Genomic DNA, 11,051 nt, shown 5'->3' on the forward strand with positions numbered 1-11,051 from the left:
AGTCAGGACTAAAAGTTAATTTCTAATGCCTTTAAACTCTACTCTCTGTTAATAAGGCACATATTACCACCTTTCTCTCACGTATATCTTTAACGAGACGCTCCAATATTCATGTATAAAATTGAACTTGCAGAAAGTTGACCAGCAAGATACAGTTCAGGTCAAGACAGTTGCTGGTCTGGTCTGATAGAAGTTAGAGACTAATTGCAGAGATGTCTGTTCTTCAGGAGATTAGTCCACATGTGAAGAATATGAAGCAGTTAGAGTATGTAGTCCTGGCTAGAAGAGTAAGCCAGATCAAGGAAGAGCTCAGACAGGTAAAGACTTTGACATTAAATTCACAATATATGGATACTAGAGTCAATTTTCCAATCTGTGTTGTGATACGTGGAACTTCTGCTGTGAATTCACCTGTCAACAGGGAGTGAGAAAGCCATACAAAGAAGTGATAGATGTCTCCTGGGGTGACCCACACAGGGCAGGCTTGAAACCTCTGACATTTGTGCGGCAGGTAAATCTGTGATCTTCAAAGACTGCACAGTTTTATTTAAGCTCGATAAAAACTGCACATGCACGGCCTAAGATCTCTGTCTTCCTCTAATGTGTGTTTTCATATTTTACAGGTTCTTTCGACATGTCTTTACCCTGAGCTCATGAACAGCAACAGACTGCCTGCAGACGTCAGACAGAGGGCTCAGAGGCTGCTCGGGGGATGTGCTGGAGGGAGTGTAGGTGAGGGCTGTGCATATGATATTACGCTAAAACTGTTCTCTCAAGTTACATAAAAACACACTATTAACCATTTTTGTCTTTCCCTGTTTTTTATACGCACATTCTCTACAAGATTTCTAGAGTCTATAATAAAGAAATAAAACACAAACTAAAAACATAATAGTAATTATATAATCAATCTGATCTATAGTCACCTCAGCTTCTCTTTTTTCCTCAGGTTCCTACACTGCTACAGAGGGTATACCAGAAATAGTCCACAGTGTCTCTGAATTCATAACCAGACGAGATGGGGGGGTGCCGTCTGACCCTGAAAACATATACATCAGCCCAGGCTCACAGTGGGCGCTCACGGTAACAGTCAATATTACTAACATGCTGTATATTATGTCTCATCCAGCCCTCTTCCTTCTGTCTTCCTTCAAGTTAACCCCTTCTCTTCCTGTGCTTACTAGAACATTCTAAACGTCCTGGTGAACAGGGAGGCCTCGACCAGAACAGGTGTTCTGACTCCGATGCCATGCCACAGCGCCACCACTTTGGGCATAATGGGACTGGGAGGAGTTGTTGTTCCCTACTACCTGAGTGAGGAGCAGGGCTGGGAGCTACAGGTAGAGGATCTACATCAAGCGCTGGAATCTGCAAAGGGAGTCTGTAACCCTGTCGCTCTGTATGTCATCAACCCTGGAAATCCATCAGGTAGATAAATGTTTTACTTCCATTAATTCACCACATCGTATTATTTACAAAATCTAAAAGAGGTTCTAGGAGTCTTTTACAAGGCTCTAGTGGTTACTGAGGAGGTTCTCAGGACTGTTGTAGGGTTCTAGAGGTCCTTTAGGTTGTTCTAGGGCCTGGCTCACAGGTTTAAATGGTTGTTGATGAGGCTCTGGAGGTCCATTAGGAGTTTCTGGGTGTCCTTTGGAGGTTCATGGACATTGAGAAGATTTTCTATGTAGTTTTGGGAGTTTTTCTGGTCAGTATAAAGGTTCAAGAAGTCATGAAGGTTTTAGTGACCATTTAAGAGATCCCAGAGGTCCTTCAGGAGGTTTCTACTGGGCCTTTAGGGGATTTTCTCAGTCCTGAACTCTACTGGAATCCTTCCAGTAGAGTTCAGTACAACTAGAAGAATAATTTATGACAAGGAGCAGTGAAGATGTTCTGGACGCTTGTGTCAGAACATCACATTACTAGAACACTTTCTTTAGCTTTAATTTGTCACCCATCTATATATTACAGTTGTTTTCATACTATGTCACCTATAGGTCAAGTTCAAAGCAGGAAATCAATGCAAGAGGTGATCCGGTTTGTTTCAGAGAGGAGGCTCTTCCTTCTGGCTGATGAGGTGGATGTCTTAAAGCATTATCGCCACATTCAAGCATAATGATATGTGTGTACATAAACATGTCTGTTTATGTATGTGTACAATATAATAAATGAAAACATGAATCTATGTCACTCTCCACAGGTTTATCAGGACTGTATTTATGGGGAAAACAGTGAGTTTGTCTCCTACAAGAAGGTCTTGACAGAGATGGGACCTCCTCTTTCGGACACAGTGGAGCTGGCGTCCTTCCACTCAGCATCCAAAGGCTTCATGGGAGAGTAAGTTGTCAGTCCTGGTTGGCATCTTAAGTTTACCAGGTGCTAGAACACATATATGTTTACAGTTATATTATGTTAAGTGAAGATCATGTGATAACAATCGAGAGCTGCCGAACAGCTACTAAATGTCCACATAGTGAGATTGTTTTGTCAACGTTAAGACTGTTTGGATTCGTCTCTCCCACCAGGTGCGGTCTACGTGGTGGATATGTGGAGCTGGTAAATCTGGATCCTGCTGTTTTGAAATACATCAAGACGCTGTTCTCGACAGACAGCTGTGCCCCCGTGTTGGGTCAGTTGGCTCTGGACCTGATGATGAATCCTCCACAACCAGGAGATCCCTCATACCCTCTTTATGATATGGTGAGAACACAGATGTGCAGTTCTCATTACTATCCTCTTTTGCAGGATGTGTAACACCCTCCTTTTCTTAGTTAATTTTAAAAATGGCATTACATCAAGCAGCAGTTTGTTACATTTTTTGTTCTTGCCTTTAACTCTCCTCTGCAGGAGACACAGCACATCAGGACCACACTGGTTCATAATGCGAAGAGAGCGGTTTCGGTTTTGAACAGTCTGCAGGGTTTCTGCTGCCAACCAGTGGAAGGAGGAGCATTTGCATTCCCCAGAGTGTATCTTCCACCAAAAGCCATTCAAAAAGCAAAGGTTGAAATGCTATCCTACAGAGCTAAGAATACACAGCAAAAACAGAGCAATATAGTCATAAAAAATTGCCACATATCTGGTGTATCAGTCAGAAAATGTGTCTTTGGATCTTTTAGGAAGTGGGAATGCAGCCAGATACATTCTACTGTATCAGACTGCTAGAGGAGGCTGGCCTGTTATTCAGTGCTGGTTGTGAGTACGGACAAAAGGAGGGCACCCACCACATCAGGTATAATACCACAGATGAAATCAAGCGGTATTCTAAATACAGCATTAACAAATACCACATAAAAACCGTGTTTTCTAGTGGGCAAATTCCCGCATGGTTAAAGATAAGTGGTCAAATTCAAAAGGACATTAAAAGTAACTGTGCACTGTGAATAGATGTTTGGAACGTTTTACATGTCAGGCCTTTTATTTTCTTTCTGCAGATTTTGCATCATGGCACCTGAGGACGTCATGGAGGAATTACTGAAACGTCTGACCAGCTTTCACACACAGTTTATGAAGGAGTTTTCCTAAACAAAGTCACTTAAGAGAAAAAATTTTTTGCAGTTCACTGCAGAGAATAAAAGAGTCCAATCATTTTCCTCATGTTGACATGTTTATATTTATTACAATAAATATGGCAATTACTGCATACACTCTGTTTTAATGACCTTTGGCCAGTCATCCTTTACTTGTTAGACTAAAATTCAACTTCTGCTTTCCAGAAAGCAAATAACCATAAACAGTAAACTTCAGTCCAAAATCCACATAAATGGATTTCCTCACGCCTTAGTTCGAGTTTATCATTTATGTCAAAAAGCAAATAACAGGCCACTGTGGATTTCTCTTCTTGAAGAGTCCTGATCAGTTCAGTGCATTAAGTACTAACTCAGGTACTTAACATTTCTTAAACAGACACTAAGACAAACAAACAAAAAAAAACATACCATCATCTTTTTTGGTTCCTCTGCACCAGCCAGTAAATCCAACGTACATGCGCCATCAATCATCATCAATCCACCTCACTGTCGCTGTCACTTTCGTGATTCTGAGCAAAAGGGTTTGAGTCTGTGTTGTTGAGCAGCTCTACAAGTAAGGAGATGAGCTTTCCATCTTGAGAAGAGTTGGTGATTGCATTGTCAGGGTTGCTGAGGGTTCGGTACAGCATGGTCTGAACGGAGGTGCGCAGCTCCCACAGCAGCTCCCATGTGTTAACCGGCAACTCGCACTGCACCAGAGAGCGACCGGGAAATGACACTTCCACTCTGTCTCCACTCACTGGCACAGAGTCAAAGAATGGCAAAAGACCAAAAAAAAAAAAAAAACACTTGTGAGATTTATGTAGCTGTACAAGTTGCTGAATTTAGAGAAATAACTTAAAGAATAAATCAGAATATCGCAGCTGCTTGTTGATGGATATATCAGTCACTACTTTGATTGGTTGAGGGAAAATAACAACCCCTCCATTTCAGAGAGCAGCTAATGAACAGAGTCAGATTAAATGCACTGAAGTAAAATGAAACTGTAGTTTGGTGTGATTACCAAGCTAAGGGCTGGGAGAGTGTGTCCTCTAACGCTGCACACTTTCTGAGGCACCTAGAAACACAACTGCATTTGAATGAACGGTAGTGCATGTCTTACCACTCTCTGTGATATCACAGTCTGTGAACAGCAGCAGGGCGAGTGGATGGACCACAGAAGAGTCCCTGATGAAAACTTGCCCATTGGACTTGATCGCGTAGAAGAAGGTCAACCAGCGACTAGGGAAATCTTCCTCTTTACTACAACACAAAGGAAGAAGTAAGGTTTACATAAACATTACGTTGAGTCAGTGCCTGCTGTGGGTGAATTTTTTGAGCTCTAACCTGTTCACTGAGGAGCGGTGAAGCAGCACTGGTCCGTTGAGTGTACGGAAAACCACTCTGTTGGGACGAAAGCGCCCTCCTTTGGTCACAACACCTTTTTTCACCTAAACAAAAAATCATCCATGACAAGCTGGAATCTTAACTCAGGATGTAGTATTAGCAATAATCACAATCTCTAATAAAGGAGGCACAAGTAGGTTTTGGAAAGAATACCACAACATAAAATAGATCTCACATTATTACCACATCTTAATTTACAACAGAGGAACAATATCACTACATAATACAGAAATAAAGATATTACTTAACAGTCAAGATAAATACTTCTCCATATAAGCCCAAACACAGACGTCCAAATTCTTTGATGGAGCACAGCAGGAAATAAGCTGTACAAAGCCGTATTATATTAGACTCCATTCGGAGAAGTTGCCATGTACCTGAATGAGGTTGGGATAGAATCCAGCCAGCAGCACAGCTTTAAGCAGCTCATCCTGCTTGCTGTGTTCATTGCAGAGAGAAGTGTGACTCTGGCACTCACTGGCGCGAGAAACCAGCTCAGCTTCATGCAGGTTCTCACTGAACTGAGTGATGAGACCTGCAACAGGATGACACGAGGACAGGAATCATTTTGTGAAGAAAGTTAACAAGTAGAAAAGTTAGAAGGGTTGGACCCAGACATTGGGCCTCATACAAGAACATTTTCGCATTCTTATACTAAAACTATCTTGCTTTTTTCTGTGAGGTTTCTTCATAGACGTGTTCTAAACCATATTTATTTAACTCAGAAATTTTATTAGTACCACGGAGAAAATTAGTGAATGCAACAAATTCTCTAAAATCACTTGTATGAGCCACTTAAGACATAATCTGTTTTTGAGAGACAAAGTGTATGAGACTGATGCTTCAAACTAACCACTGATGAATCGAAGGCTGGGCCTGGACAGAGTGCATTTGTCCAGATATTCGTCTCTGTCCTCTCTGTCGCCCCTGTGCTGAACTTTCCTCCAGCCTAACACAGCTCGGCTGAACACCAAATAGTCACTGTAGCTGGAGCCGCTCAGAGCCTCTTTCGCCTGGACAAACAGAGCGCAGACAATCAAACGACAATCAGGTTTTATTTAAGAATCAAATCAAATCTGTTTCATTTTAGAACTACACAGATAAACATGTGGCTCTAAGAACATCTCACCTTGATGACCAGTGCTCTGTTCTGTAGGCTGTTGTGGAAGGGGTCTCTGGTCAGACAGGCAGCTACAGACAACATAGGGAGAACACATCTGAAAATGGCACTGAGGACCAGCATTTTGCCCAGCCGAGGGTCACACGACATACAGGCCACGCGCTCTCCTAAAGGCGTCAGGCGTTCTGTCTTATCCAGAACTCCTGCCAAAAGAAAAACAATGACATCAATTTAATCCTGCATACAAACGCAAGAATATTGAATGTTAGTTGGTTATAATATGAAGAGTGAGTTACTCACCTATGTCTTGTAGATTTTGGACAGCGTCTCTCACAGCTGCTTGCTCTGGACTGTCCAACACTTGGGATAAGAAATCCTCAGCCTCAAAAATAACACAGGGTATCACTCAATATGTGAGAAAAATACAATATAACAGTTCAAAAAAATGGACAAAACCCTCTGTTCTATCAGTACCTTGCAGTTAGGACTGTGAATTTTGGTCTGCATTACTAAACTCTCCAGCGGGGTGCGCAGGATCTCAGGGACCGGGAACGGAGTCATGGATTCCAGCTGTTTTCGTGGGAACAAGTGGTAGGACTGTCCTGGCTGACATCGCCCTGCTCTCCCTTTTCTCTGAGTGACATTAGACCGGGATATCCAAACTGTGTCCAGACAGGAGACCTGGAAAACCAAAACAAAACAGGTTGGATTATTACGGGTTTGTTGCCGTTTTACGTAATTCCAGAAGAAAATACCATAAATCTACATTTTTGCAGATCTGAAAAGGAGTTAAATGCAGATACTGTTACATTTACCTTTGTCCGTGGGTCATAATTCTGTTCTTTGTGAGTTCCTGTATCCACCACATGCACAATGTCATCTATCGTGATGGAGGTCTCAGCAATATTGGTGGTGAGCACAATCTTCCTCTGACCCATTTGGGGGCGCTGGAACACATCCTGCTGGTTGGCCACCGATAAACTAGAGTGCACTAAAAGAGAAAGGAAATAAATTATTTACACATTCTGTTCATGGGGAGAAATCCTCTTTTTAAACTTAATAGGCATAAGATGAGTCTTCGTCTGTTCTCTTACACGGCAGGATCATCTGCGAGCCTGAGGAAAAGTGGGGCTTTGCCTCGAGTTTCTCCTGAACGGCCTTGATGTCCTGCCATCCAGGGAGGAAACACAGCACTGCACCTGAGGCATGAGGGGAAAAAATATTAGAAATACAACTGGGGCCACCATCTTTAACAGTGCTCTAAAGACATTATTTAAAAAGCCAAGGCAAGTTAAGAGACACTGCGTTACTTACCAGTCTCTCCATGTCTGTCAATGTGCTCAATTACATCAGCAACTAAATCTAGATCAGGTGTAACCTCATCTCTTTCTCCCTGAGACAAGATAAAATGCAAAGTCAGGGCAGGATAAAAGATTTTTATGCACAAAATATACTAAAGTGGGATGGATTGAAAGTAATGCAACACATCAAAAACTGACAAATCCATCAGACTTGAGGCTCACCTGCTTGTCTGTCTTTTCTCTCTCTTGGACAGGCAGCGGGCGTCCCATCTCTCTCAGCACGTCCTCCAAGTATCTGTCCCTCACTGGGTGCATGAACCCCGGCACCTTCACGATCGGGCAGCCTCCAAAGTACTGGGCAAGCCTCTGGCTGTCCCCAGTAGCGCTCATGAGCACCACTCGTAGGTCTGGGTTCTCTTTTAAGCTGGACCGCAGTAAGGCCAGCAGCAGGTCTGTGTTTATGTCTCTCTCATGGACCTCATCCACCACCACGTGACTGACCCCCTTCAGGAACGGGTTCGACTGCAGCTTCCTCAGCAGAACGCCCACTGTGAGGAAGAGCAAGGCTCCTCCACTGTACTGTGGGGGTCGGCTCTCGAGTCTCACCTATGCACAGAGAAGAATTACTTACTCACTGAACCAAAACTCCAACAAAAAATAGTCTCAAATGTCCACCACAATTCTCTAAATCCCAAATCTGCAAATTTTGTGTTTTGTGTGATAAATACTGCAAATTCCAATAAATATTCAGTTTACTATTGTACAAAAGAAAGAAAAGCAGTAAATCTTAACAAATGAGAAGCTAGAACTAAGCAATGTTTAGCATTTTTTGCTCCATTTCCATTGACTTGGTAATTAAGAGAAGCAGTATACTGTAAACCTATACCTACATGATATCCCACAGAGTGTTTCAGAGCTGGGCCCATCTCATGAGCCACACGTTGGGCCACTGACACAGCACTAATCCGACGGGGTTGGGTCACCAGGATGTTGCAGTCAGCTCCCTCCCCACCTCTCACACGCTCCTCCAGCAGAAAGCGGGGGATCCGTGTTGTTTTGCCACATCCCGTCTCACCAGCAATCACAACCACCCTGGAGGACTGCACCATTGAGACCACACGCTCACGGTGGCTGTCGACCGGCAGCTCCACACTCAGTCCAGGGTTTGCTCGCTCCCACTCCTCCTGTAGGTTGGCGCTGAGCTGCCGAGCCTCCTGTTCAGATAAAGGTTTGTACGGTCTGCCTGTGATGGCGTCCGTCAATGAGTCCTCCTCTTCTTTTTCATCCTCTTGGTTTTCTGTCTGCTGTCCTCTCACCTCTTCCTCCTCCCATAGTTTCTGTACTTCTGTCGCCACTGGGTACTGTAAGAAAGATGAGGCTTTAGCTTTGACTGAAAATTTTAATGTCTCCACATGGCCTATGACAGTGGTTCCTTCTTTGTCATGAAATACTCATGGCCTCAAAAATGATGGAAGATGACCATAACCTATGACGAAAGGTTGAGAACCACTGGCCTAAAGTATGTGGACATCCGAACATTACACCCATTTGTAATCATTCAAAAACCTGAGGTGTTATTATGCTGCTATGACATCCTCCACCTTTCCCTGATTTGTTTCCACAAAGATGAACTCACTTTTGTTTAATATAAATTGTATGCCGTAACATTAACAGAACCAGACCAAAAATAGACAAAGGTATGTGTCCACAAATTTTTGGCCATGTAGGGCACACACACATCAAAAATGCCATTGATCATACTCACCTGTTCGAGATACTCTCTGATTTGATTCTCCAGGTATTCTGGGACTTCCAGTGGGTGTGGGCGTCGCGCTCTCTCCCCAGCTTCCCTCACCTTCTCTTGGTGATACTTGGCGTGACTCAGTGGATTGTTGTTTTTATCCAGCAGCTGTAGCTCCTAAACCAGGTTACGTGACACATATTAGTACAGCTCTAACATGCAAGAGTACAGTATTTCTAGTAAGAATAGCAAGTCATTCCTACCTTCAGTTTCATGCAGGCAAGAGCTGCAGCCCTCCTCTCTGCTGTCACTCTCTTGGTCGCTGTAGCAGTGAATGTCATCTCCTCAGGCCAGAGCAGGGTCAGTTCACACTTCTTTAACTTCCCTCCTGTTGTTTTGAACTTCATTAGCTCCTGCAATGATAAATAACAAGGGAGATGGATTTAGAATATATGATGAGCTAAGACTTATTAGCTTTAATTGTGGCAGGGATGAGAGCTACCAACCCTGATTTTGTCAGGCGATGTGGCCACCTGGATGACCCTGGCCAGGAGAGATTTAGGTTGATGAAACAAGGAGAGAGCTTCATCGAAGCTGGAGGTGTCTTCTTCAGGGGGCAGGTATTGTTTTAGTTTGTCAGCTTTAGCTGTAGGCACATGGACATGATCTGTCCAAGACTCGTCATCATAAAAGGGTGAGTGTAGTCCTCCTCTCCCCCGGCCAGCTCTTTTCCTGGGGAGCTGGTTGTTTGGACCAATCACACCCATTTCCTGTGCATAAAAAGAAGGTGGAGGGAGAGAGAAAAGGGGCAAACTATAGAGAAGTAAAATGAAAACGAAATGTATGCCCACATTTTACAGCACAAAGTCTTACTTTAAGCTTGAAGCAAGCAGCAGCAGCAGCTAATTGTTCTGCATCAATCCTCTTGGAGGCATAACCCTCTTCTTCGATCTTGCAGGGCCACAGTAGTGTGACAGTGGCTTTCTGCACATACAAATATAAAACTTTAAGACATTAGTTCTCAGTTATATGGTGCGTCAAGAGACCCCAGATCATTGTGATTTTCACTCTCACCTTGATATTCCCATGTTCAGTGCAGTTGTACTGGATGAGCTTGGACAGGTCACTGACTCCAAGTGACCGGGAGATGGTGTTATTCAAGAGGCTTTTAGGTTCTGGAAACTCCTTCAGGAGGTCTGGGCTCAGGTTATCTAAACAGTAGGAAGAAAAGGTCAGGGACATAGCAAGGTCAACACTGTTTAGATGCCACTCTTACTATGAAGCATAAATGTCAGAATATATATTGTTGGCTGGTGAACTTTATTCAAACGCATTTCTTCAGTTAGTTTCACTTTTCTTTTATAAGATATTTGCTTTAGTATCTTTATTTACCAAAAACAAGGTGGAGATATTGTTTTTATTAATGTTATATGGAAATTGCCAGATTTAACATACACAAATACACATTCAGTAGTGGCCCTGCTTGTCTGAGAAACAAGCAGGGCCATCTACAAAAATACTAAATTTATTGTGTCATTATTATTTACTTAAGGCTCAGTTAAACTATGATATATAAAACTGAAATTCGTATTTTAAGTATATTTTCAGGATGTTGTTAGGATGTTTTTAGGATGTTGTTAGGATGGATGTCCTTGAGGTCTAGCAGTGCTGCGCGCTGTCACCTGTTAGCCGTTAGCTAACTAAGCTAACAGCAGTTGTCACTCACCTCGTTTAGTCTGGAAATACGACGCACCGGGTTCCTTAAAGCTTCCAGCTTTTGTTCTGTACCACCGCATTTCGCTCCCCCAGTTGGACGCTGTTTTGCCCCCTGAACAAACACATTTGGCGATTTTGCTTAGCTCTCTGAGCCGCACGAGTAAAACACCGTGTAGCGCCATCTTTAAACTACAATTTCTTCTTCTGCGGCAGCAAGCGGAAGTTGACAGCAGTGTTCACAGCGACACCCCTTGGCGAGG

General features: G+C 43.1%; 2 protein-coding genes across 5 annotated transcripts in view; one reads left to right on the forward strand and one right to left on the reverse strand.

Moving 5' to 3' along the window:
• Positions 1–3,590, forward strand: part of LOC108883399 (alanine aminotransferase 2) — a 12,522-nt gene extending 8,932 nt beyond the window's left edge. For 2 of the 3 annotated variants that reach the window (XM_051069982.1, XM_018676481.2), the window contains exons 2-12: positions 228–317; positions 422–511; positions 624–732; positions 950–1,083; positions 1,185–1,428; positions 1,995–2,074; positions 2,198–2,334; positions 2,523–2,697; positions 2,845–3,000; positions 3,117–3,229; positions 3,432–3,590. In XM_051069982.1, the coding sequence (XP_050925939.1) occupies positions 252–317; positions 422–511; positions 624–732; positions 950–1,083; positions 1,185–1,428; positions 1,995–2,074; positions 2,198–2,334; positions 2,523–2,697; positions 2,845–3,000; positions 3,117–3,229; positions 3,432–3,522 (1,395 nt within the window). In that variant the 5' untranslated portion in view covers positions 228–251 and the 3' untranslated portion in view covers positions 3,523–3,590. The remainder of the gene's footprint in view (positions 1–227; positions 318–421; positions 512–623; positions 733–949; positions 1,084–1,184; positions 1,429–1,994; positions 2,075–2,197; positions 2,335–2,522; positions 2,698–2,844; positions 3,001–3,116; positions 3,230–3,431) is intronic. The other variant, XM_018676484.2, reaches the window with a different exon arrangement.
• On the reverse strand, positions 2,244–11,008 carry dhx30 (DEAH (Asp-Glu-Ala-His) box helicase 30). Of its 2 annotated transcripts, XR_001960931.2 has the most exons (20): positions 10,802–11,008; positions 10,150–10,286; positions 9,949–10,059; positions 9,582–9,845; positions 9,339–9,488; positions 9,100–9,252; positions 8,225–8,695; positions 7,557–7,940; positions 7,348–7,426; positions 7,128–7,232; positions 6,849–7,024; positions 6,508–6,714; positions 6,334–6,415; positions 6,043–6,236; positions 5,767–5,926; positions 5,291–5,448; positions 4,854–4,957; positions 4,630–4,769; positions 3,936–4,266; positions 2,244–2,376 (listed from the first exon to the last, which is right to left on the reverse strand). XR_001960931.2 is itself a non-coding variant. In XM_018676476.2 (19 exons), exons 1-19 carry the CDS (start codon positions 10,971–10,973, stop codon positions 4,001–4,003), a joined length of 3,513 nt encoding a protein of 1,170 aa, XP_018531992.1. In that variant the 5' UTR covers positions 10,974–11,008; the 3' UTR covers positions 3,586–4,000. The 2 variants fall into 2 exon arrangements, 1 of the variants encoding a protein (XP_018531992.1); XM_018676476.2 differs by lacking the exon at positions 2,244–2,376 and having other exon boundaries at positions 3,586–4,266.
• Positions 11,009–11,051: the final 43 nt, after the last annotated feature.

The sequence above is a fragment of the Lates calcarifer genome, linkage group LG4, assembly GCF_001640805.2.
Source record: "Lates calcarifer isolate ASB-BC8 linkage group LG4, TLL_Latcal_v3, whole genome shotgun sequence".
Lineage (NCBI taxonomy): Eukaryota > Metazoa > Chordata > Actinopteri > Centropomidae > Lates > Lates calcarifer.